Source organism: Felis catus, chromosome B2 (genome assembly GCF_018350175.1).
Source record: "Felis catus isolate Fca126 chromosome B2, F.catus_Fca126_mat1.0, whole genome shotgun sequence".
In the NCBI taxonomy this organism is placed as follows: Eukaryota; Metazoa; Chordata; class Mammalia; order Carnivora; family Felidae; genus Felis; species Felis catus.
This window is the reverse complement of record NC_058372.1, coordinates 4336466-4362462: the sequence shown is the minus strand read 5'-3', so window position 1 is coordinate 4362462 and position 25997 is coordinate 4336466. Positions and strand designations below refer to the sequence as shown.

General features: G+C 47.6%; 1 protein-coding gene across 15 annotated transcripts in view; it reads left to right on the top strand.

Annotated features, from left to right (window-relative positions):
- The window catches only part of CARMIL1 (capping protein regulator and myosin 1 linker 1), a 310815-nt gene that overhangs the window by 124544 nt on the left and 160274 nt on the right, over positions 1 to 25997 (top strand). For 14 of the 15 annotated variants that reach the window (XM_045057041.1, XM_045057036.1, XM_045057039.1 and 11 more), the window contains exons 5-8: positions 4269 to 4390; positions 15373 to 15470; positions 15808 to 15878; positions 16134 to 16207. In XM_045057041.1, coding sequence (XP_044912976.1) covers positions 4269 to 4390; positions 15373 to 15470; positions 15808 to 15878; positions 16134 to 16207 — 365 coding nt within the window. The remainder of the gene's footprint in view (positions 1 to 4268; positions 4391 to 15372; positions 15471 to 15807; positions 15879 to 16133; positions 16208 to 25997) is intronic. The other variant, XM_045057047.1, reaches the window with a different exon arrangement.

Sequence of the window (25997 nt, the reverse complement as noted above, 5' to 3'; positions counted from 1 at the left end):
ACTGAAATGTTAATGCCAAGGTCATATTCAGAGTATGATGTGACTGTGGGACTTAATTATGAGAAAGGATGTGGATACAGCAAGGCCGATTTCCCTGTGCAGCTGCCGTCACTGGTCTGGCCTGGGGACGCAGGAAGTCGCTTCCCTGCAGTGTGTCTGGCATTCAAAGGGGCACGGAGTAGACAGTGGTCACCTCGGGCCCGCGGAGCCGTTGTCACTGCGAGTGCCAGCGGAGGAGCCCTGCCGCCTAGCTCCCGTTCCGTGTGGGCCTTGCAGACGACGGCATAGCGGAACCGAGGGGCTCATGATGCTTGCCGGTCCTCAGAATCTCAGCTTTCGGAAATTTCTGTGGTTCTTTTGAGATGTAAATACTGATGCCTCCAGCATTACCTCTCTCCCTGTCACACTCCTCTGTGTACACATGCATGCACGCACATGCACACACGCACCCGTATCCATGTGCACGCACATGCGCCCACATGTATACTCACACGCGCACATGTGTACTCACACACTTGTGCATGCACACACGTGTGCACACGCTTATGCAGTGCACCCGCACACACTTATGCACGTATACACATATGCACACACTTAACGTACACATGCACACATATGCGTGCATTCACACACTTATGCACACGCTTATGCACACATGTGCACACACTTCTGCACACACATGCACACACTTATGCACACATGCACACGCTTATGCACACGCTTATGCACACGCTTATGCACACATATGCACACACTTATGCACACACACACATGCACACACACGCACACAAGCACACACGACTATTGGGACTCAGGGTATCAGGGGTGGACATTTGATTGCCTTGTGTCACAGAGGATGAAAGATGTACCCTGTGTCACCTCAGGAACCTCACCGTCTGGTTTCTCTAGTGCTCTGTAATGTAAAACCGTAGGTTTTACAACTGGATGTGGCACTCACACCGTACCCTGGGTTAGGATGAGCTTTTCTTTTTTCTCTTTTTTTTCCCATTCTTTTTAATGTTCTTTGGGATTGGTTAGCTTTTTATCATTATTTAATTATAGTTTGTCAATTCAGAATAAATGCCCGGGACTTGCACATTTCATCGTGTGTGAGTGAGGCAGAGTGCATGTTACTGGGGGACTGAAATGTGACATTTGCGGTTCTTTTCCTTGCCCTGGTGAGAATATGCGAGACTTTTATCCCGTTTTCCTCATCTCGTTGCCGGAGCACTTTCTCTGTGTTTAAGTTTTGTTGAAATTCTGTTTTCTGTTCGTGGTCAATACATTGAGACCCGCAGTTCCGTAGCTTCCTAGGTATGGAATCTGGGGACTAGTTGTTGTACGACTGAAACACTTAGGATTTTTTAAAAATTGTAAAGTTAATTGTTTGCTGTGTCACAGGATGATTTTGGCAAACCACTCATGGCTGTTTCTGTTAGAAGAATGAAGAACTCTTCACAGATGCGTCACTGGCTTTTATGAAAAAGTGCTTAAGGTCAGGGCGTCTGGGTGGCACAGTCAGTTAAGCTTCTGGCTTTGGCTCAGGTCATGATCTCGCAATTCATGAGTTCGAGCCCCGTATCAGGCTCTGTGCTGCCAGCGTGGAGCCTGCTTCAGATCCTCTGTGCCCCCCTCTCTCTCTGCCCCTCCCCTGTGTGCTTTCTCTCTCTCTCTCTCTCTCTCTCTCTCTCTCTTCCCCCCCCTCAAAAAAAAAAGTGCTTCAGATTTATCCAGGTTGTTCTCCTTAAAAAAGGAGGTGGGTGGGGTTGGAAACTTCTCCCAAGTAAGATACTAGCAGTTACATTATTATCTTAAACATGCATTGGAGGTCGTGGATTGTGTCCTGCTGGGTATCTAAGCCAGAACTGTTTCAAAGGCTTGATTTTTTTTTTTTTCCACAGCCGAAATCGGAGGGACAGAGGTATTTGAAAGGGAGTCCTTTGTCCTGGTGAAACGATTGGCTGTGTTAGCATCACCTCTGTCCCTCTGTGTCAGTCTTTATATGATCCAAAGGTGGCGACCTATTACGCAGGGCCGTGCGCAGCTTTTATATCGGGGTGGATGTGAAGGCCTCCTTTCTTCCCCTCCAGACCTGTCACCTTCTTTTCTTCCCTGTCATTCTGTTCAGTCCCGTGCAATTAAGGATGATTAGGCGTTAAGAGTAAGTGGAGTTAGAAGACACTAATTACTGATTGCTCACCCCCGAAGTGTGCACTGAATGGCTGCACTAGATGGGGAGAAAGCAGAAACGCCTTGTCGTGGAAAATCTCATTACCCACGGTGGTGGGGTGTTGGGGGTGGGCTGCAGAGCGTGGACCCCGTGGCTGCGTCCCAGGGTGTCTGGCTTTGTAAACCACGGGTACTCACAGATACGTGCACGTGGGACATCTGAGCCTAACTGCACAAAGCAGTTTGCTTCAGATGCTTCCTTGAGGTATCCTGGGGCTGAACAATAAGTACCCGGCGGGGACAGCAAAGCTGGCCGCCCTTTTGGGGAGAAATCTTCCTTGGGTCACCTTCTAGAAGACCGATGCATGAAAATTAGGATAAAAAAGGTTGGTTTGTTTGTTTTTTTATGTGGGGAGCCAACTCACTGCCACGGAGGCGGTACGTATTGACAGATTCCTCTGGGGAGCTTGTGGAAAAGTGACATTTGAAGGTCTCAGGTCACTTAAGTCCTTGTCTTTGATCTCAGCATTTGGACACACAAATTGCACTACTTTTCCTTTATTTTTTTTTAAAGCTTATTTATTTGGGATGCCTGGGTGGCTCAGTTGGTTAAGCGTCTGACTCCTGGTTTCGGCTCAGGTCATGATCTTACGGTTCATGGGTTCGAGCTCCTCATCGGGCTCTGTGCGAGAGCACAGAGGCTGCTTGGGATTCTCTCTTTCTCTCTCTCTGTCCCTCCCCCACTCATGCTCTCTTTCTCTCGCTCAAAACGCGGGGCTCGATCTCACCTTGACCTGAGCCGAAATCAATAGTTGGACGCTCAACTGGCTGAGTCATCCACGTGCCCTCACGTGATTACTTTTAATTTAGCTAATTTTAGGACAGCCCCAAACGAATCTGAAAACTGCTTTGTTACTCTCATGGGCTAGTTGCACATTAACTGTAGTGTTCCGTCATTGTATTTTTGCACAAGGTAAGTACCAGCAGGAAGTAAATATGTGAGGATATTTTGATCCAAAGGGATTGCGTTTAACATGAATGTTTTTTTGAGATCCAAGATAATGGTATTTTTAAAAAAGTGATTGAAGTTGATTCTTTTTATCTGAAATATGTCCATAAACAACCTGTTGCCCTTTGCGACCTGCCCATGTTTTCAGGTTGATTTATATTTATTTACCTAGCTGTACGACCTCAGCGTCAACATTTTTGGTGTAAGCTTTGGGCATCGCCCAGCAGTTCACTGGAATGATTCTTTGCCTCACCCCGAACATGATTACCTTGTTCCCGTCACATAATCCTTTCCAACATTCTCTCTTCTTAGAAAAGTTGAAATGTTTGGGATGCCTGGGTAGCTCAGTCGGTTAAGCGTCTGACTTCGGCTCAGGTCATGATCTCACAGTTTGTGGGTTTGAGCCCCACGTCGGGCTCCGTGCTGACGGCTCAGAGCCTGGAGCCTGTTTCGGATTCTGTGTCTCCCTCTCTGTCTGCCCCTCCCCTGCTCCTTGTCTGTCTCTCCCTGTCTCTCAAAAATAAGTAAATGTTAAAAAAAATTAAAAAACAAAAAAAAGTTGAAATGTTCCCAAGCGTTTGATTTTTCTTTCGCTACCAGGCAAAAGGTTTTAGCATTTCATTTAAACATCTCGTAAGGGGTCCAATTTTAAAAAATGTTTTAAAAAGAAAAAGAGGTAACGATCAGCTTGCCCTCCCCTGCTCACTGGCGGAGGCATACTTCCTTACACTGGGCGGTAGGGATGGAGCAGACTTTGGAAGGCTGCGTCTCAAGACGAAACCAAAACTTAGGAGAAGTCGTGTGCGAGTGCGAATGGCCCGTCTCCCTCGCGTGTGTGCGTGTGGGGCGGGGGTCTGTTTGCATCTGTAGTTTCGCCTTTAGAAACACGTGCTTCAGCTTCTGGATGTTTCTGGACCTTTCCACCGTCTACCCAGGCACTTCCTTGGGTCTTCACTGAGGGTGTTATTTTAGGGAAGCGCTTCCCAAGAGGCTGGTACATGTCGGTGGGAATACGCGGTTTATCTGGTTTAAAGCTACAGACTCATGGCCTGGGACCCGGTGTTAAGCAGCGTCCGCCCGCTTCTTGCAGATGGTCGTGGAGACTGACAAGCACAGCATCTCCATGAGGATGGCGTCGCCCGACGACGTGAGCGAAGTGTTGGCTCACATCGGCACCTGCCTGCGGAGGATATTTCCTGGCCTCTCTCCAGTGTGAGTTCCCCGGGGCCGGGAGGGGTGGGGTGGAGGGTGGGGGGAGAGCGAGGACCTCCTGTCTGAGCCGGGAATGACAGCGGGGCTCCCTGTCGCCCCTGCCCTTGGGGCCTCCTCTCAGCCTCCCTTTTCTCTTCGCCGTTAAATGGCGGACATGACGCCAACTCAAGCCGCTGTGTTTTGTCTGAGGTTCTCCAAGGTTCCCTACTTTCAAGAGCTTGGGTGACAGAGGGTGTGGCCACCCTTTAACCTCTGCTCCTGAGGCTAAAGCAGAAACCTGTCTCGTAGAACTTGAGATTTACCCCAACGGGGTCAGTGAGATTTACCCCAACGGTTGGGGGGGGGGGCTGCTGAGTGCTTCGCAGAAAGGCCTTGAGTCTAGTATTAATGAAGAGTGTGAGGGCCTTCATTTTCCTTGTTTTATTAATTAATTTATTATTATTTTTTGCCTGATCAGTAAGACAAAACTTAGAAAAGAAACAAAAATTAGCCTCTTTTTCATTTTCCTCTTAGTTTCCGGAAGCCCACGTCAGGGAAGTTAGTGACGTACTTGCATCTCTGCACAGCCTCACGTTTCTTTGTTCACGCGCTTTTCATCAGGGTTATGCGCCCGGGTGACAGAGTCTGTCCTGAGGGAGCGTGTGGGGTGTTGGAAGGGAGGTTGGAATGGCTGAGGTCAAAAGGCAGAAGGATCCTCGTGCCGGAAAGCTCCCTAAAGTGATAACCCGTAATGAAGATGCCTTCCAGCTAGAAGAGCTGGTTCAGAAGTTCTGGAAAATACCCCTCCTGGTGCTTGCTCTGCGCAGGCCGGGAGGCCTCGTGGGGACACGTCTAGGATGGTTCGCTGGGCACCTTGCTGGCGGGGAGCGGGAGGGAAATTTCGGGGACTTGCCCTTCACGGGACGCGCTCCCAGATGCTCTGCTTGTAAATTGACGCGACGCAGGAGAACCGAGCCTTGTGTCTTTCAAGCCTTTTGGGCGCCTGCAGGTGGCTCGGGAGAGACAGGGGCTTCCTGTCCGCCTCTGGCTTTCCGACACCAGCTGGGTTCTTCTGACGGCTCTGCGCTGGACTGTCTCGTTGCCTCGGTCCCCCAGGCCTGGGGGACCCGGCCCTGTGCCCTCTGGCTGTTCACCCGGGGCCTCCTCCTGTCTGCCTCCTTGCCCTCCTCTGACCCTCTGGCTGGCCGATCGTCGAGGGAACGGAGGTGGCGAGCGGGGGGCTGTCCCTCGACTCCTGCCGGGCTGGAATTTCCGGGTAGGAGGCCTGTTAAAGCCAGGCTGTTGCAGGTGTCCAGCCACACATCTGTGTGTGTGCAGGAGAGGCGCGGGCGGGCGGGGGTGCGGGATGCTGTGAGGAGCCGTGAGTAGTGGTGACGGGGAAATACCCAGAAGCGAAACATCCTTCAGGCCCCCAGAGAACTCTCTGGGGGCGATCGTGCCTTAGCAGTCACTACAGCCCCTTTCCCCTCAGCTGCACTTGGTCATGGGGCTTTGTATGCGAGCTTCCTGAGACTGAGTGAAAGAAGGATGTGGTCAAGCACAGCCTTGTTTATTTAGCAAGGGCTGGTTTGACCCTCCGAGCAATGTTTGGAATCTCTGCTTTGTGTAAAACGCAGTTTTATTTGCCTAATATCCTAGGAATTTTGAGGGAATTAGCAGTTTTATTTTCGCTTTTGATTCTTCCATTTTTCCTCCCCAGAGAACATTGTAGAAGAAAAGCGTTTTCACTTTTTGCTGCCATTTAACAACTTCTTGAAAGGTTTGGGCAACGATTAAATGATGCGCTCCCTTTCCAGAGAGGCTGTCACCACATGCGTGTTAGTTTCTAAATCCATGGCCTCCACCTCACCCTCATCTTCCCTTCTGTCCCCCAGCCGCCCAAGGCCCAAGGATGTCCCCAAGGACGTCACACATGGTGCAGCCCATAAACTTAGCAAGTTTCTTCCTGAAAACCTGCCTGTATTTGGTAGTGTATCTCAGTTAGTGGCCTCACCATTTAATTTTTTTTAATGTTTTATTTTTGAGAGAGAGAGATCGGGGGAGGGACACACACACACACACACACACACACACACACACACACACACACAGAATCCAAAGCAGGCTCCAGGCTCTGAGCTGTCGGGACAGAGGCTCGAACTCACAAACTGTGAGATCATGACCTGAGCCGAAGTCAGACGCTTAACCGGCTGAGCCACCCGGCGCCCCAGCGGCCTTGTCATTTAAATAGTCATTTGTCCCTAACTTGCACGTCTCATTAGTTGCCAAACCCTTTTCATGCGGAGTTTCTGGTCTGGGCCTTTGCCTGTCTTCTCATGTCCACTGCCTGAGTTCAGAGGGTCTCGCTTGCCAGGGTGACATCGTCCTAGCTAGAGTGTCTCCATCTCCAGTCCTCTTCCCTGTCTTCCTTCCGCACCGTCACCAGAGTTACCCTTCTATATCCCAGTAGTGTCTGTGCTGTGAGCCTGGCCTAGAAGCCCACTGCCGTCTGGCCCCGTGATCCACCTGCGCCTGAGCACATCCTCCTCTTATATTCTCAGTGCTTTCATTCAGGCTGCTTTTCCAGACAAGCTTCCGCTGCAAAAGACGTAGCCCAGATCTTGAAAGAGTTTCTTTATGTTTCCATAGAACTTTGCGATCACTTCCCAGACTAGCATCTGTCTCGCTGTGTTATAATTGTTTCTTTACACACTCATCCGTCGGTGAGTGTTGAGTTTCTACTACCGACGGCAGGGTGCTAAGTGTTGGGGTGCACGACCCACATGGAATTTCCACTGGGAAGCAGACCCCCCGAGAAAGGGAAATAAATAAATGAAGTAACTAAGTATAAATTTGGCGGAATGCTTGCAACTGATCCTCCCTGCAGGGCTAACACAAAGAATAAAATTCTGTCTGCAAGGGCCTCCCTGTGGCCATGATGCTTTGAACAGACCGTCATGGAGAATAAGGAGTCTGAAGAGGGCGGGGAATGTTTCCTTCTCGGGCCTCTGCTCCTGCCACGGCACCTGCCTGGACCGGGATTGGCGTCGCTGACAACTGCGCTGTGGCTGGAGGGTGTGGAAGAGGAGGGTGCAGACGGGAGGGATGGAGACTGATGTATGAGATCAGGCTGGAAACGTAGGCGCTGGTCATTTTATGGAGAGAGTAAAGAGTCTGCAGTTTAGCGGCAGCTCACGAGGAAGCCGGTGTCGCGTGCGTGAAGGGATGGGACATGGTTCCCTTTGTAGTTTATGAAAACTGTGCCGCTGGAGACAGAATGGCGTGGGAAGGGGAAGAGCAGGTGGGGACACCGGCGGTGACCCAGGGGAAGGGTGGCCGCGGCCAGGGGTAGGGCAGTGACGTTGGAGGTAAGGATAGAGGATGGGACACAGAAGATTTATTGTGGGCACAGGACTGGCTGATAGATTCGGTGTGTGGGTGATGGCAGTGAGGAAAGAGAGGACCGAGGACGGCTCTAGGTTTCTGGATTAAGGACTCAGTGACCAGTGCTCCTTTTCAGTGAGGTGGAGAGGGCCCAGGGTAGGTGCGGGGGCAAGTTTTATTTTGGGGGGAAAACACCCCAACCGCTCTGCTGTAAGCATGCTAAGCTTGAGGTCTAGGACATGTAGGTGGGGATATCAGATCGGTGGTTATATACATGGGGTCGGAGCTTGGAGGAAAGGTCCGGGTCTGGAGACACAGCGGACGTGGGAGGCGTTAGCATAGACGGTTTTGCACGCGTGACTTTTCTGAGATCGGCCAGAGAGACGTGTGCACCTAGACGAGAGAGCATCTTCAGAATGAGGACAAGTGCAAGAAGAAGAGCCGGGAAGGGCCCATATGCCCACCCCTGTGAACCGACACGGGGGAGAGGGCATCTTTCCACCCACGGCTGCTCTCACTAACACAGCAGTTCTTGAGAACCTACGTGAGGAGCTACAAGAAAAGGCGTCTGATCTAGAGGAGACAGAGGAGGGCTGGGCATATGTGGGAGGTGGCTGGATGCAGGCTGGCTGTGCGGAGCGCCCTCCCCCTCCCCCCGAGAAGCAGGGAGAGGGTTTAGAGCGGAGGGCAGGAAGGCAGAGGCAATTCAGATGAAGCCACCAGTGTGGAAGAAGGCACGGATTATAATTTAGAACTTGACTTGGCAGAAAATTTAAATAACGTGAATGTGCTTGACTTTCGTTTTGCTTTCGTACCCACCATGCACGGTTAGGGCGTGAGAATTAAGCCTGTAATATTTTGTGACTTGCACACTCTGCCTTTAATCTTGAAGCTCCTTTCCTTACATCGCATGGCACGGTTTTGGCAGGGGAAATGGCTAATTACGTTGGTGCTTGTTATTGACTAGCGAGGGCGGAGAGGTAGGTCATCATAGCCTTTCTGGTCCATCTCTAACGTGCCTTAGTTAAAGTGGTCAGTAAGGGAAACATTTCCTTTACATAAATAACGGAGAACATGCAAAACAAAATATGTCCCTAGTAAATGTCATACATCCCACTCAACGATAAGTTGAAGAATATGAAACTGTATTTGATATCACGCGGTATGTTAACTAACTGGAATTAAAGTAAAAACTTCAGAAAGGAACCGTATATGGGATCTTCAACCTTATTTGAGTCATTTGTCTCATCAGATGTATTACCTGAGTCTGTGGTGGGGACCTTGGGTCCCCAGCCCTCCTCTCCTTACTTGCTCAGGGCGCCTGTGGTAGAGACGGATGGACAAGAAAATATCTGATGAGCAGATGTCAGGAACCTGGAGGGGCTGGAGCACAAACAGCCAGGACTGCCCTCAGTTCAGATAATTAGTTCTTGCACAGCCCAAGTTCAACTGTACACATGAAGCTGTGTCTGTAAAGATCTGAGTTTCTGGTTTTACCCAAATAAACATTTTGAAAATTACATCCATGGTCAGAAGCAAATCTATAAAAACAATATATAAATTATCTACAAATAATCAGCCCTCTTGTGTATAGTCAAGAAAATGCAGGTAGGAAAAAAATGAAGAATTTCCATTAAAATTAATATTCACCCCAATATCCTCTCTTCACCTCCCCTCTGTACCTATATATTTACCTCTTCCTCTCTCCTTTTCTTACAAAAAGATGTTTCCCTCCTCTCATTAAATAAGGAAAGTGTCGGGGCACCTGGGTGGCTCAGTTGGTTAAGCGTCTGACTCTTGATCTCGGCTCAGGTCATGATCTCATGGTTCGTGAGTTTGAGCCCCGCATCGGGCTCTGCACTGTCAGCAGGTAGCCTGCTTGGGAGTCTCTCTCCCTCTTTTTCTGCCCCTCTCTCAAAATGAATAAATAAACTTAAAGATAAGGAAAGGTTATTTCAAAATACGGAGAAAAGTTAAAGATTCAAGAAGCAAATTTAAGTTAAATTTAAAAATTTACAGATTGCCATTAGTATTGTTTTGTGGCCACTCTTACTCGGGCCTGGCCCCTGAGACCGTGACGGTGAGGGAAAGCTAGGGAAATATTTGCAGCCTAAGCGTCGTTTAATCTGTTTTCCCAGAGGTGTCCATAATGGCATTTCTCTTCAGGAAGCTGTTTTGTGTTATGGCCTTCGGCTTTTCTAATATTGAGAACCTTGGCTATTCTCCAAAACCATGCTAGTTTTTTGGGTTTTTTTTTTTTGAAGCGTTAAATTAAGCCATCAGTACATGGAAGAATTCATCTAGAAAGTGTTCACTAAAGCACTTCCTCGGGCGGGCACACATGCATGAGTGAACCGTGCCCTGTTCTCCCAGAGTTTGTAGTCCAGAGGTGGTGTAGGAAAGTTCCGCCAATTGTTCTAGGAGAGAGAGAAAACCCTCAGGTTTCAGAGAAAGAGAAGTCACATTTGACTTGGGATGCCAGGGAAATAACGTAGGATGTGTATTTGCTCTCCTCCTTGTTTGGGGGGGGGTGGTTGTCGAGGGTGTGCTGACCGGACTTCTGTGGGGAGATGGCGGAGGCTGGAGGCCGAGGGGAGCAGGTGCCGCCGGGAGGATAGCCACCTGCCTGGCGTAGCTGGAACTGGGAGCCTGCAGACGTCACTGTGAGGAGGGGGCCAGAGGACAAGCCTGCGGGATGGGCAGTAGGGAGCTATGGAAGGCTTTGGAATGTTAGGATAAGATGGGAGTTATGCACTCCTTTGGGCTGCTTTAGAAGCGTGTGTGGAGAGAGCCTTGAGGTAGGAGTTGGAAGGTGTCAGCTTGGTGGGATGCTTCAGGGGGGTGAGACTCTGGCAAGTTAACTCCCTTCTCGGTGCCTCGGTGTCCTCATCTGTAAAAGGGGAATCATGCTGTGAATGGAGATGAGGATTCAATTAGCCCGTGTAAACTGCTTCCGCGTTGCTACAGGAGTTGTAGGTGTGGTACAGACTTCAGTGCGGTCAGGTACCCAGCAGCGTCGGAAAAAAGCCCGCCCCATCAGAAAGGAAATTGGCCGTGTTTGTAGGGAATATCTTCGAAGTTTGTGATTTTATTTTTTGAGAGAGAGAGAGAGGGAGAGAGAGTCTCAAGCAGGCTCTGCACCGTCAGGGCACGTCCCAACACAGGGCTCGAACCCATAAACCGTGAGATCACGCATGACCTGAGCCAAAGTCAAGAGCTGGTTGCTTAACTGACTCAGCCATCCGGGCACCTTGAACAGTAACCTCCTGACAGGATTGTTTTTCCTGGGAATAACTTACGGGCTACTTGACTATTCCGTCCTATATGTGACACATTCGGGAAAGTTGGCTGAGTATCAGCATATTAGGACAAAGCTTCTTTGCTACCGTAATAAAAAAGATACCGCAGGGGCACCTGGGTGGCTCAGTTGGTTAAGCGTCTGACTTCGGCTCAGGTCACGATCTCGCGGTCCGTGAGTTCGAGCCCCGTGTCAGGCTCTGTGCCGACGGCTCAGAGCCTGGAGCCTGTTTCGGATTCTGTGTCTCCCTCTCTCTCTGCCCCTCCCCTGTTCATGCTCTGTCTCTGTCTCAAAAATAAACATTACCAAAAAAAAATTAAAAGAAAAAGATACCGCAGATCTGTTTATGAAGTCAAAGCCAATTAAAGTGTGCAAAGGTGAGGTTCTTGTGAAGAAAAGTGGCAGAATAGGAGTTGATGTGCAAACAAAAGAAGGGTGCTGTGTAGCCCGTTCATTTTTCTAAAGCAGACGCAGTATTTGGTTGGGATGTGGTTTGGGTCAGGGAAACGTGCACGGTGCTGGTGACTACCGCCCTCGAGTGGGAGAGGCTTTGGAACTGAATTTTAAATAAATCAACTCGGTGGAGTGAAAGAGTTTACGGATTTCTTTCGTGTCGACAACCGAGGCATGAGATTCGCACAGAGAGCTGGCGTGCTGGTGACGTTTAACTGTCCTTCTGAGGCTTGGGTAAAGTAAACGCCTGTGATGCACACGTACTTGGTCCAGCTCCACAGTCCCGCCTGCAAGCGAGAGGCAGGCTTTGTGCGTCTGCTAGGATTTTGGTTTACCTGTCGCGGCACTTACCCTGCCAGCAAATCCTTTCTGTCTGTTGGTCTGTCTGTACAACACACCCCCTCTCCCTGTGTGTGTAGGTGTGAGCTGTGTCCTGTGGGGCACGCACATGGGCTCTTTGCTGCCGTTGAACTACAGGGAAAGACAATATGGGCCATTGAGGGGGGGGGTCCCCTCTCATTGTGTCTGTGCATTGAGTGAGAGCACGTAGACACTGGCCGTCTCCTGGAAGTTTACTCCTTAGAACTTTCTCTCTTATGCAAGTCAATGCACCTGTTTCATGAGACGTCTTCGGTTCCTGAAATCGAAGTGCTTTGCAGTTCCTTGCAAAAGAAAGAGAAGTGTCACAGAGCGGGGCTGCTTAGAAAACCTCAGACTGATCCCGTCAAAGAGTGGTTTTGAAGGTCAAGGGGCAGCCTCTGCACACAGACGTCTACGCTAGCCACTGCTTCTCATTTTCCGGTTGACTTGCCCTTACCCCCTGAGCCGGAATGTCCAGTGTTGTTTTTGGAATAAAATTGAGGCTTTAGTTTCTGAATCTGCCATGAGAAGTCATCTGTTTCTCCCTCTAATCCTAGACTGCCACCTTCCTATTCTTGATCCTCCCAGCTTCCTGCCAAAGATTGTTTTGCCCTATTTTCTTCCTGCTCTTGACTAGCTTAACTTCGTCCTGCGTGTCATTGAAACAGCATGCCCCACAGTCCTGCTGAAGTGAAGCAAGAATTCTAGAAGACAGATGTGATCTCAGATGAAGTCAGACCTATGTCTAGTTTGATGTGTCCAAGGTTCACTTAACCGAGTCGTGTAGACGCTGGGGGCTGTTTCTGACAGGTCTGCTGTTGCTTTGCGTAATATCTGGTTTTGCTGTCTGGTCGCCAGAAAACAATGCCACTAAAATGCCCGATGATGGTATGGAACCGAGATGAATCATTCTGTAAGATCCGGAAGATTCTGTAATACCACGTCCGTTTGCGAATGTCTTGTTAAGTCCACAGTTACCCCCCAATTCAGGAGTTTTAAGATGATGGGATTTAATCATAGGTGTTTTCAGGTGAGATTGAGAAAAATCATGCTGCACTCGCAGGCCTCGTGCATTTACACGAGAATTTGAAGGAATTAATGACGTTTGGCCTAGTTGGTCATACCTGATTGTGCTTCAGTCGTAAAAACCGCAAGGATGTGTAGGAATGTTTTCAGGGCAAGCAGAACGTTCAGGGTGTTTAAATGCTTTGTTGTGTATCGCAGGGTTTCTCTAGGAGTAGACAGGGCAACTTGCCAGGAGGTAGCACATTTTCTCTGGAATCCATCCCGTGAGACAATGGAGACAACTATTTTCCTCCAATACTCTACGAGGTGATTGAGATCCGTCACGATGACTGAGAACATTGTATGGGGCAGAAGTGCTTTTAAGTCATTAAAGAAAGATTAAAATATGTTCAGTACAACTTAGCATCTTTATTTACACCATTTCGCACCCGGGTCCTGCCTTGATCCCGGTGCTTCTGACCCAATACCCTTCCTCACAGCCTGTGACCTCCTCCCCTCCTCCCCACTTGACTCTCGAGGGCCACACCCGAGACCGCGTCAGCTCCTGGAACAGCGTGTGCTGGGGTCAAGTCACAATTCACTCGTCTCGCTGTGACCACGGCCGTTCGGCCCTCTCTCCCTCGGAAGGACCGGCGCTCGGACTTTTTCAGGGCCTCTGGGCCGTAGATCCCTTGGATCTTCCCCTCCTTCTCCTGAGCGCCCAGCCCACAGTGTCCATCACCCCAGCAGTACCCTCAAGTCCATCTGGCCACCTGCTTGGAAAGCCAGCAGCCCCACAGCGTGCCCGCTTCCCCTTCCTGCACACGTCTGGGCTGTGGCGGGCGGGAGCCCGAGGAAGTCTCACGGCTGGTCCACCCGCTGCCTCCAGAAGCTCATGACCTTCACTCTCGCTGGGCTTTTCCATTTAATTTCTCAAGTTCTTTATCTGGGTCCAAAGTTTGCCCCCACCCCCGCCCTGCAGATTTTGTGGACGGTGCCCTTCTCACCAGCCGGTGCACCCTGTTCAGGCTTTTCGTGGCTCCTCGGTGCCCTACGAATAAAATCCAAACCCCGTAATCGGACCTCGAAGGCTGTCGGCGACCTGGTTCCCGCGAGCTCCCCAGACTCTTCCGTTACCCCCTCCCCATCACGCGGTGTTTGCTGGCCCGCTTTGAACCGTGTGCCATTTCTGGTGGTGAGCACGAGCCTTCTCACGGCCGTGAACTTACTGTCCCTTCGTCTGGAGCGGTCTCCCCAGCTCCTGGTTCCCCATCTCCTCCTCCCACCCCTGCCCCGATGAAGTCTTTATTCCTCTTCAGGTTTTAGCAGAGACGTGGTAGGGGCTGGAGAGCACCGTCCACATTCCCCACGCTCCACTGCCCTCCCCCCACCAGAGGAGAAGTTAAGTGCCCTTTTTCTGCACCCCCCGCCCCACTATACCCTCTACTTCTCCTTTTATACCTCCTGTTTGTCTGCTTCTCACGATAGGCTGTCCATTTGGAGGGCAGGGATGGTGTCGGTTTTGTTCATGGTTGTGTATCTAGTATCTTGACAGCTGGTCTTGCCATGCTGTAGACATTTAATAAAAACTCGGGGGTCAGTTAATGGATTCATAAATTACCCATTAAATGATTACTACGTGAGGGGCGCCTGGGTGGCTCAGTCGGTTAAGCATTTGACTTCGGCTCAGGTCATGATCTCGCGGTTTGTGGGTTTGAGCCCCACGTCGGGCTCTGTGCTGACAGCTCAGAGCCTGGAGCCTGCTTCAGATTCTGTGTCTCCCTCTCTCTCTGCCCCTCCCCCGCTCACGCTCAGTCTCTGTCTCCCAAAAGTGAATAAATGTTAAAAAAAAATTGGAACGATTAGTATGTGATAACTCTGAGAGCATCGGCTAATGTTTATTGAGACTTCACCAGGCAGCGCGGATTGTTTTGATAACTTCACAGGTATTGATTTCTTTCTTTCTCACTATTACCCCATGGGGTAGGTCCTCTTACTTCGCCAGATCTGTGAATAGTGAAACTTGGAAGTGGTCGGCTGGGCTCTGAACCACAGTAAAAGGAACACTTCTTCTGACATGACATAGTCTTTCTTGACGGACGTTTGTAAGGGGTACTATGGAAGCACAGAGGAAGAGATGTGTGTTTTAAGTTTTTGAAAGTTCGTGACTCAAATGTAGCATACACATAAGCTAATAATTCATCAAGTAGAACACACTGTCTTCTAATTATTCTAGTGCAATCTACGGCCACGAAACAACGAAATAACATAGAGACTGTCCACATCCCTGGATAACTCCTTGGGCGTATAAAAGGGGGCTAAAGAAAGGAGATTAAGTTTCTGAGGTTTCCAGCTTCTTGATGCTCAGAAAGTGGAATTTACGTTTACCGAAATCAAGGTGGCAGCCATCTTTGGTCTAAAAAAAGGCGTACCACAAAATAGATTTCTACGTGCGGTGCCAAGCACTCGATTTTTGAAATTTATTGTTATTTTGATCTTGCAGGAGAATCATGAAAAAAGTCTCCATGGAGCCCTCTGAGCGACTGGCCAGTCTCCAGGCTCTGTGGGACAGCCAGACCGTGGCCGAGCAGGGGCCCTGCGGTGAGCATGCATTTTAAAACCAAATTATAAATGGCCGCATGGATGTCCCCGTGCCAGGAAGTTACGTCTATTCCTAGTATGCTTCTGTAAAGGTACAATTAGTTTTAAGGTGTAATTACCACTGAACAGACTTTAGACTGGTGGATAAAAGTCCTGTATTTAAGCTGTATTGCGTCCTGCTGTGTACTTACTATAGAACAAGGGGGAGAATCTTTGCCGTTTTCCCAAACAGAAAGAAATAATCAGCATTGTCAACATCGGCCATATTTAAACTTTTAAACTTTAACTTAAAAATCATTTAGCCCAAAACCTGTCACGTTTCTGTTGTGTGTTTCAGGTGGATTTTCTCAGATGTACGCCTGTGTGTGTGACTGGCTTGGATTTTCATACAGAGAAGAAGTACAGTGGGTAAGTGTGTTTGTGTGCAGGCTTGTGTGTGCACCCCCCCCCCCCCCCCCCCCCCGCCTGGAGAATATTCCAGTATTTGACTGGCTGGTTTCTTTTTTTCTTCCTTTCCCCCCACCATTCATGTTTTCGGCTTAAAATCTTCCTTCCTCAGATTATGTGAAAATCTGTCTGTATCATTGTCTAATTCTCTCTCTGCATCCCTCTTTCCTGATCATCTGTGCGGACTATTTACATGATTTAATTATATTTAAACAGGATGTGGATACAATTTATCTGACACAGGACACCAGGGAATTGAATTTGCAAGACTTCAGCCATCTTGACCACAGGTAAGCCACTGCTTTCTTTCCTTCCGTTTGCAACTGATTTTTGCTTCCGGAACCATACCTCTCGGCTGGTGCTTATAGACACAGGCGATCTCCAGAAAATCCCGTTACAAGGGGAATCGGGAGAATCTAAGACTCTGTGAATTTTGCCTTTCAAGTAATAGTCTCAGATGTGTTCATTTGGGATGGAGGTGCCTGTGTGTACTTGAAATCCAGAGTTCATAGTTAGGAACTGTGGAAATAATATAATTCTGAGGTTCTTATACTGGCTTACGAAAGTCTATTTAATCATCTGCCCTGTGTATATAATACTATGTAATATAGTATTATTTTGCCTAATTGCCTTAGAACATTTTTTCTAGGAGGCAATTTTATGCTGTAATCCTAAGAAATGACTTTTGGTTTACAATTTCTTTATGAGTTGGGGATTCGCTGCTAGGGTATAGATGCGCACACGTTGGTGGGAACGGGTTTGCCGTTATCTGCCTTGCGATAACGATGACACGGCTGTGAATCCCGTTACACGTTATTTGAGAAACCTGCGGGCTTTAAGATCTTGACGTTCATACGTTTAGGGCCGTGGCTAGCGGGGTCAGGCCCCAGGGAAGAAGCTTCGTTCAGGGTTAGGCAGCGTTGGGCGGTGCCCCTGTGTCTTTGCTGGGTATCCCAGCCTCCTCCCTGGAAACGCTGCTTATTTTAAGCAGCAGACGCTAGTCCCACCGCCGTGAACCTCAGCCCAGTCAGTCCGTCCTCTCTGTTTGGCATCGAGAGAGAGAATCCTGGCATCCGGCCCTACCCTTCGCGCTACGCGCACAGCTGGAATGCGGCGTCGTGGCCTGAAAAATGCCATTTCAAATTATTTTCCCACCTACCTGGCGGGAAAATCCAGAGCTGTACAGGGGTCCCCGAAGAGTCCCAGCCATCGGAACGGAGCGGAGAACACAGACGGGAGCCCTCTCTGCGGCGCTGGGGGCTGCAGAGGGCGGCGAGGCCTGGTCTGTGCTCGTGGCCGAAGCCAAGTGCCCGAAGCCCCTGGTTCTCAAGCGTGGGTTTGCTTCCTGCTTGTGGAGCCAGGGCGGTTTTCTCCCGCCTGGAGCTGTTCCCTCTCTTCCTGCACACGAGGGGACGTCGTACTCCCGCTCCGGCTTCCCTGGGTGTCCTGCGTAGCTCGTGAAAAAGTGAACTGAGAAACAAGGAAGAATCTTAGTCTGCAGGGTTTTCTCCAATAAATGCAGGAAATTGTACGTAGAGTAAGGATTGTGTCGCCTTGCAGCATTCGGGCTCAATGTGTGCGGCCCCCGGAACCCTTTACAGGTCTTGACAATGATCGAGCTTTTGCGTTACGTGGGTTATATCTTTTGGGACTCACCGTATTAGAAGCTGAAACTAAAATTAAACACTTACTAATGCCTTTAAACATGTTAATAAACCCATTACATGCTAACGTAGGTACCGTTTTCGTGAACAATAACCATTTTCCGAGACAAACCTAAGTCTGCCGGAAGAGTGGCTTCCCTTCATCCGTGTGCTGATCTCTTAACTTCTAACTTCATAGAAGGCAGCTGGATTCCCGTGTCCGCCTCTGTTCACGCTCTCGTGATGTGTGGCATTGACTGAAGTACATTTAGAACATCCAGGCTTAAGCAGATGCGTACTTAGAAAAGGGAGCGTTAATAGCCTTGTCACATGACTGTGGATACTCCTCTTTCATACTTCACCATGACTAGTAAAGCGATGGTTTTCCAAAGTTCAGTTGCTGTGTGGAGTCAGAAACCGTATCAACGCACTTTTTTTATTTTACTTTAAATCCCACTGGGGCCCTTGGGTGACTCAGTTGGTTGAGCGCCTGGCTCTTGATTTCGGCTCAGGTCACGATCTCACGGTTTGTGAAGTTGAGCCCCACGTCGAGACTCTTCTCTCCCCCTCTCTCCCTGCCCCTCCCCCCCTTGAGTGTGTGTGCGCTCTCTCTCTCTCTCTCTCTCTCTCTCTCTCTCTCTCTTTCTCTCTCTCTCTCTCAAAAATAAATAAACTTAAAAAGCAAATCCATTTGGTCCATCTTGTGCTTCGAACTAATCTTACCCCCAGATGGTTTTGTAGCCAGCAGTCTGCATCGTTCATTTAGAAAATACTGGTTCACTGGGTTATGCATAGTGTGCAGATATTTTGCTGTTGTACAATAGGGAGAAAAGAGGACATTTGTTAACACCGCTGATCCTCTCAAAAAAGTCTTTTTAAGCGTGGCAAAACTGTCAGTCTCCTAGTGGCTGATAAAAGTTTCCCCAGATTCAAGTGTTTTTTTTTTTTTTAAAGTTATAACTTTACTGTTGGAAAAAAAGTTCCTCAAAGTGACGGGCTAACAACTTTTTACGCTGTAGAGAAAACATCTGCTAAATCCCAAGTCTGAATTGACTGTACTTTGTCATCTTTTTCATGGTGTTCCATGAGAGAGCGAGTTCTGTTTAGAACTCTATCACAAAGATACTTCACATTGAGAAGATGAGCCCTTTGTATAAAGAGGAAGCATTTTGTGCCTGTTTCTGTTTTGTCGCACAGACAGGTACTCAAGGGCTGAGATTTAGTAAAAGAAGTACTTTCTACTTCATCAAGGGCATTCCTCTTTCTTTTTTCTTTTCTTTTCTTTTCTTTTCTTTTCTTTTCTTTTCTTTTCTTTTCTTTTCTTTCTTTTTCTTTCTTTCTTTCTTTCTTTCTTTTTCTTCTTTCTTTCTTTCTTTCTTTCTTTCTTTCTTTCTTTCCTTCCTTCCTTCCTTCCTTCCTTCCTTCCTTCCTTCCTTCCTTCCTCCCTCCCTCCCTCCCTCCCTCCCTCCCTCCCTTCCTTCTTTCCTCCCTTCCTTCTTTCCTTCCTTCCTTCCTTCTCAAAGAAAGACAGCATGAGGGAGGGAGGGGCAGAGAGAGAGAGGAAGAGAGAATCCCAAGCAGGCTCCACACTGTTCGTGCAGAGCCCACTGTGGGACTTGAACTCACCAACCTTGAGATCATGACCTGAGCCGAAAGCAAGAATCGGAGGCTTAACTGACTGAGCCACCCAGGCGCCCCAGCTTTTTCTTTTTTTAAGTTTATTCATTTATTTTTAAAGAGCTAGAGAGCATGTGCAGGGGAGGGGCAGAAAGGGAGAGAGACAGAATCCAGGCAGGCTCCGTGCCATCAGTGCAGAGCCTGACATGGGGCTCGAACTCACGAACCCGTGAGATGGTGACCTGAGCCCAGATCAAGAGTCGGACGGCTGACTGCACCACCCGGGCGCCCCGAGGGCGTTCTTAAATGACATGGGCATTTGTTGGAAGAAACTGCATGTGTGGCGGTAACGAACACAGTGACCGGCGTCCAGGCCTGGCATGGCCGTGTTGATTCCTGCTAAGGCGCCGGTGGTTTTCCCTGCTGTCATTTTTATACCATCCATGCAGGCGGTCTACACGGCGTAAAGGACAATTTGTTTTAGTGTTATTATGAGAGTAGTTTTGAACTTGTGAGGCCCTCGAGGGAGTCCCGGGGTTCCGCAGGGGTCCATGGACCACACTTGGAGTGAAGACACCGTGTATGGCGGCTGAGGTGTTTCTCCGGCTTCCTTTGTCACACCTTCAACAGTTTTTCCACCGTTAATAGGCTATGCGTAATGTCAGTGCTGTTTTCCAGTGTATCCGCTGTGCTCAATTTGATGATTAATCTGGCCACAGAGGGAAACCATAGAGGGAAGCTACTAAATACAGTTACTTGACATACATAGAAATATGTGGAATGCTGCCCACCGTTGAGGAACCTTGTCGAAACTGAGAATTTCCCTACAAACAGAGTTTTTCCTAATTCCTTAGCTGGAGAATTTTCATTTTGTCAGTAAACACTGCATTCGTGATCATTTACTTTTCCTACTTGGTAAAGGGCTAGAAGCACTTTTGTCATTACTGAGATCAGAAGGCGGAAAACTTTTCTTGTCAAGGGCCAGATAGTAAATATCTTAGGCTTCATGGGGCAGGCAGCCACCGTGGCAGCTCAGAAGCAACTCTAGACAACGTGCGATTGAACGTTCACACTCTAGACAACGTGCGATTGGACGAGTGTGACTGTGTTCCAATAAAACTTTATTTACAAACATACGCTCTGCGGGCTGTATCTCCCCAAAGAAAAATGCAAGACAGCCATGCCAGGCCTGGATGCCGGTCACTGTGTTCGTTACCGCCACACATGCAGTTTCTTCCAACAAATGCCAGTGTCATTTAAGAACGCCCTTGGGGCGCCTGGGTGGCTCAGTCGGTTAAGCGGCCGACTTCAGCTTAGGTCATGATCTCGCGGTCCGTGAGTTTGAGCCCCGCGTTGGGCTCTGTGCTGACAGCTTGGAGCCTGGAGCCTGTTTCAGATTCTGTGTCTCCCTCTCTCTGACCCTCCCCCGTTCATGCTCTGTCTCTCTCTGTCTCAAAAATAAATAAACGTTAAAAAAAAATTTAAAAAAAAACCAAAAAACAAAAAAACAAAAAAAATTAGAGCTTCTATTTATGCTTATTGCTGACTCATTTTAAAATTTCTATCTCTGTTTTATAATATGCAACATACTACTATTGCTGTATTTTGCATGTAGTAACTACTAAAAATTAGTTCTCAATTTTTTTTCTTTTTTTCACTTTTTTTTATTACAGTGGGCTTAATAACAGCAGGGGTCATTGCTATAGACGTGCCCTTTCCTACTAATGCCTAAATACTTGGACTTTTTCCAGAACTCTTTTGCCCTAATCTTCAGTATATCCCCTCGTTGTTGAGGATTTAATTCCCCCCCCCCCCCCATGATTCTTACTATTACGATTAGCGCCAGCTTCTATATAAAGAGGCTACTTACGGTCAGTGCTTTTAGATAGCCTGTATTAGTAATATTTTGCCAATCAAATTACAACGGAGTACATTGGATGGACATTTCTGTATGTTAGAATCTTGAGCACGCTTCTCCGTAAAGGGACAGTCTGTACTTAAGCGGCACAGTAGTTTGGAAGGATCCAGAGTGGCCCAGTTTGAGGGGGATAGGGGTCATTGTCTGAATTTGAGAGGTTTTACAAAAATGTTACTTTCTCGTTTGGGTATGAATTGTGGAGAAAAGAAGGGAGGAATGAGACGCATTAGAGGATCGAGAGGAGAGGTCGACGGGCCCCTGTTGAGCTGGAGTTTGTTAGCAAATGGGGCAGTAATTCTCATACGCGTTGGTGAATTGTCCCATGGTGGCAGTTGGCTCCCAGAAGCTCTGTTGGAACATAATTCCCAACTGGCCACCATTCAAAGCTTTATTTTTTCATTCCATTCTTCCTTGTCTGTAGTCCCCATACTTAGACACTTCCTTTCTCAAGAGCCTCTAGGGTCTCTAAACTCATTAGTGGTCCTGGGATGGAAGTTCTGTGAGGGCCGGGTTGTGTCTGTCTTGTTCAGGCTGTACGACGTGATGCTCTAGGGTCAAACCAGTGCCGCAGAATAAAGGATGTTCAAGGGCAGCTGAACTGCTCCAGGGAAACAGACCAGAATCCTGGGAGGGTGAGGGGATTCTTTTGTAAAGGCTTCCTGGACTACTCAAATACTCTCCCCCATAGGCAAGTTGGCGGTCGTTAGACTATTCACGTTCTTAACCCGATTTTGCTCTTTGTTACCTACTCCAATCCATGGCTGAATCCTCTCCGGATTCCTATCAATTCTGTGTGTTTCTTTCAGTTCACTCACCCAAGGCCGGCATCTTTTGCATCTAGGGGTTTGTAACTACCATTTTTTTTTCAGCTTATCCAAATCGGGAGGTTTGGGTCATGCGTGGGGCATTGGTGTTAATGTTGCAGGTCTGATAACATGGAGACTACACGTGGTTTGGGCGGCTTTTCTCACGTGGAGCACAGGCACGGAGGAAACAGTCTGCATGCATGTGCTCCCCATCGATAATTCTCATCGAAGAGAATATACCGGGGAGATACATTGAGAGGATGCAGGTCTAGGGACTGGGCAGTGCCCCTGTCATCATTCTCATCAGACACACCCTCCTAATGTCCTCTCCCCTCTCATTTGCCCGGGATCTGCTCTCCTGCAGAGACATACCCATTGTTAGGACACCGTGACCCTTCTAGCACACGGCCTCAGGAACTGAGAAATGGGGAAACTGGACGTCGTCCTGAGGCCGCTTATGAAGCCTCCAGTGTGCTCTTTTGTCTTCCCTGGGGACCTGCCTCCACGCATGTGCGTCTTCAGCCACCTCCCTTAAGTCTTGAGGGTCTGTCCCGGAGCTTCAAGGTAGATCCCAAGCAACTTGAATGCTGTCACGGAAAACTGACTAGCTAAAAGGCTGTATCAGAACTGAATGAGGGGTAAGCATTCGCGTCTGGGGATGACCGTGTGCATGCTAGAGCCATCCAGTTCCTCCCTGGAGAAGAGCAGTTAGGAAGCATTGTACTTGGGGAAATGCCCACCCACTTGTTCTCTATAGCTTCCAAAATTTTATTTAAGTATTTTCTTGAAGCGTGCGCTGCTTTAGATACCGATGGGCCAAAAAGAGGCATAGCTGGAAAAGGCTTTGCTGCACATTTCTCACGGGACCTCTCCAAGGTCTGTGAGCCGACATGTTAAAAAGTGTAATTACACTGTAATTTGCAGGGGCGGGAATGATGGGGTGGAGGGGGAGTGGTGCCGAGGCGAAGAGAATATACCGCTTTGGATACATCGATTTTTTTTTTTTTTCTTGCTCCCGGTAGATTTGCAAGACGAGCTAATCTCGTCAATCCTCTAAAGGCTCAATGACATGCATCATTGAGTTTAAACCTGGCTCATGAGAGCCCAGCCGGCAGCTCATTCCCTTCAGACTCGTGTGTTTGTGTTTTCATATTTCTTACTCATCAGAGTGACAATCTTGAGCCTGATGCTTCCAGAAGAGTTTTGCGTGTGGGTTAATGTTTGTCAAGGTTGTCCCGAGGGCATTGGTGTGATTCTTTCCTAATCTAGGCTGTCTCTCTTTATTCTCGCTCTCATTTCAAAAGGAAGAAATGCTGTTTGGAGTGTGAAATCAGGTATGAAGAACAGCGCTGGCTTCTGTTTTCCTTTTCAAAATGTCTGTGAACAATTCCGTACGCGTGGTTTCCGGTCTGGGTCAGACGGGCTCTGTGACTAAGGCAAGTGACTTAGACCCTGAATCACTTGCCAACTTGTTTGTTTTTGCATTTTAACTTTTTGAAAGAGCCCCCTCCCCCACTATTAGTTTATTTTTAACATCCAAAACAACAAGAGTGCTGTCGTTATTTGAGGAATTGCTTCAGGAAACATGTGATTGTTGGCTTTCCAAATAAGTGGCTGGTTGAATGTGATGGGAAGGGTTTGGAGTCTTCGATCTAAAATCCTACGGGTGTACCGCCCTGGGTTCGCCATAGAGTAGTTTGAAGATTCTTGACGACTTTAAAAAGACTCCTTTTAAAATGAACAACCATATAAAGTGGCCAGTTTTCTTAATTGAAAGGAAAAGAGACACAAAATCCCTACATTACAGAAAATTTTGCATTTCCAGAGGCTAGTTCATGATCTTTTCTTTTTTCTTTTTTCTCTTTTCTCTTTTCTTTTCTTTTCATTCCTTTTCTTTAAATTTTAGTTAACATGCAATGCAATATTGGTTTCAGGGGTAGGCTTCAGTGATCATGACTTACAGTAAATACCCAGTGCTCATCCCAACAAGTGCCCTCCTTAATACCCATCACCATCTAGCCCATCCCCTATCCGCCTCCTTTTATATTTGAGTGGTTCCATATTGGGGGCATATATATTTACAATTGTTAGATATTCTTGATCTACAGACTTCTTAATTATGATATAATGCCCTTCTTCATCTCTTGTTACAGTCTTTGTTTTAATGTTTATTTGACAGAGAGTGCGCGCGAGCGAGTGTGGGGGGGAGGGGCAGAGAGAGAGGGGTACAGAGGATCCGAAGTGGGCTCTGTGCTTACGGCAGCATGCCCAGTGTCGACCATGAACTCATGAACTGTGAGATCATGACCTGAGCTGAAGGTGGACACTTAACTGACTGAGCCACCCAGGTGCCCCGATAGCGTTTGTTTCAAAGTCTAGTTTGTCTGATACAATTTGGCTACTCTGGCTTTCTTTTGGTGTCCATTTCCATGATAGACAGTTCTCCATCCTCTCACTTTCCATTTGCAGGTGTCTTTAGATCTAAAATGAATCTCTTGTAGGCAGCATATAGATGGATCTTGTGTTTTTATCCATTTTGATACCTTGTGTCTTTTGATTGGAGCATTTAGTCCATTTATATTCAGAGTGATTATTGTAAAAGATATGAATTCAGTGCCATTGTTTTGCCTTAGAGTTGGTGTTTCTGGTGATACTCTCTGGTCCTTTCTAGTCTTTGTTGCTTTTGGTCTTTTTTTTTTTTTCTTTGCACTCAAAGAGTCTCCCTTAAAATTTCATGTAGGGCTGGTTTAGTGGTCACAAACTCCTTCAGTTTTTTGTTTGCCTGAGAAACTATCTCTCCTTCTGTTTTGAATGACAATCTAGCTGGATAGAGTATTCTTGGCTGCATGTTTTTCCCATTCAGCACATTGAATATATCCTGCCATCCCTTTCTGGCCTGCCAAGTGTCTGTGGACAGATCTGCTGTGAACCTGATCTGTCTTCCCTTGTAGGTTAGGGACTTCTTTTCCCCCTTGCCACTTTCAGAATTCTTCCCTTTTCTGTGTGTTTCGTGAATTTGACTATGATATGTCTTGGCGATGGCTGGCTTTTGGTGAATTTAATGGGAGTTCTCTGTGCTTCTTGGATTTTGATGTCTGTGTCCTTCCTAGATAAGGGGAGTTTTCAGCTGTAATTTGCTCACATAAACCTTCTGCCCCCTTCTCTCTCTCTTCATCTTCTGGAACCCCTATGATACGAATGTTATTATGTTTTAATAAATCACCGAGTTCCCTAAGTTTGCCTTTGTGATCTGTTACCTTTGTTTCCTTCTTCTTTTCAGCTTCATTATTTTCCATAATTTCATCTTCTAGATATCATTGATTCCCTCTTCTGCCTCATCCACCCTTGTTTTTATGGCCTCCATTTGGGTTTGAAACTTGGTTATAGCATTTTTAATTTTGGCCTGACTAGATTTTAGTTCTTTTATCTCTGCAGAAAGGGATTCTCTGGTGTCTTCTATGCTTTTTTCAAGCCCAGCTAGTATCCTTATAATCCTTGTTTTAAAATCTAGTTCAGACATCTTACTCATATCTGCATTGATTAAATCCCTGGCCTTCATTTATTTCCTCTTCTTTCTTTTGAGGTAAATTCCTCCCTCTTGTCATTTTGGAGGAAGAAAAAACAACAGCTATAATAATAGAATGAAATCAAAAAATTAACAATTAAAGAACTTAGGTAAGGAAGCTAGATCTGAGGTGTGTTTTGGTGTCCTTGTTCAGAGAAGCTGCCTCGTTCTGTCCCTGAGATTATGCAGATTGTTCTGTTAATCTTCAGATCAATTTCCTACGTGTTCAAAATGGTTTGATGCTGATCTAGCTGTGTTTTAGGGACAAGCTCAGGGTACCCTTACTATTCCACCATCTTAACTCATCCCAGTTCATGATCTTTTCTGTGATGCTGCCCTTATTTTCAGTTTTATCATGGCATGTTTTTTCTTTTCTGGAAATAAGTGAAAAACTTGGTATGTTTGTGTTTTGCTTTTTTTTTTTTAATTCTTTATTTTTGAAAGAGAAACAGAGTGTGAGCAGGGGAGGGGCAGAGAGACAGGGAGACACAGAATCCCAAGCGGCTCCAGGCTCTGAGCTGTCAGCACAGA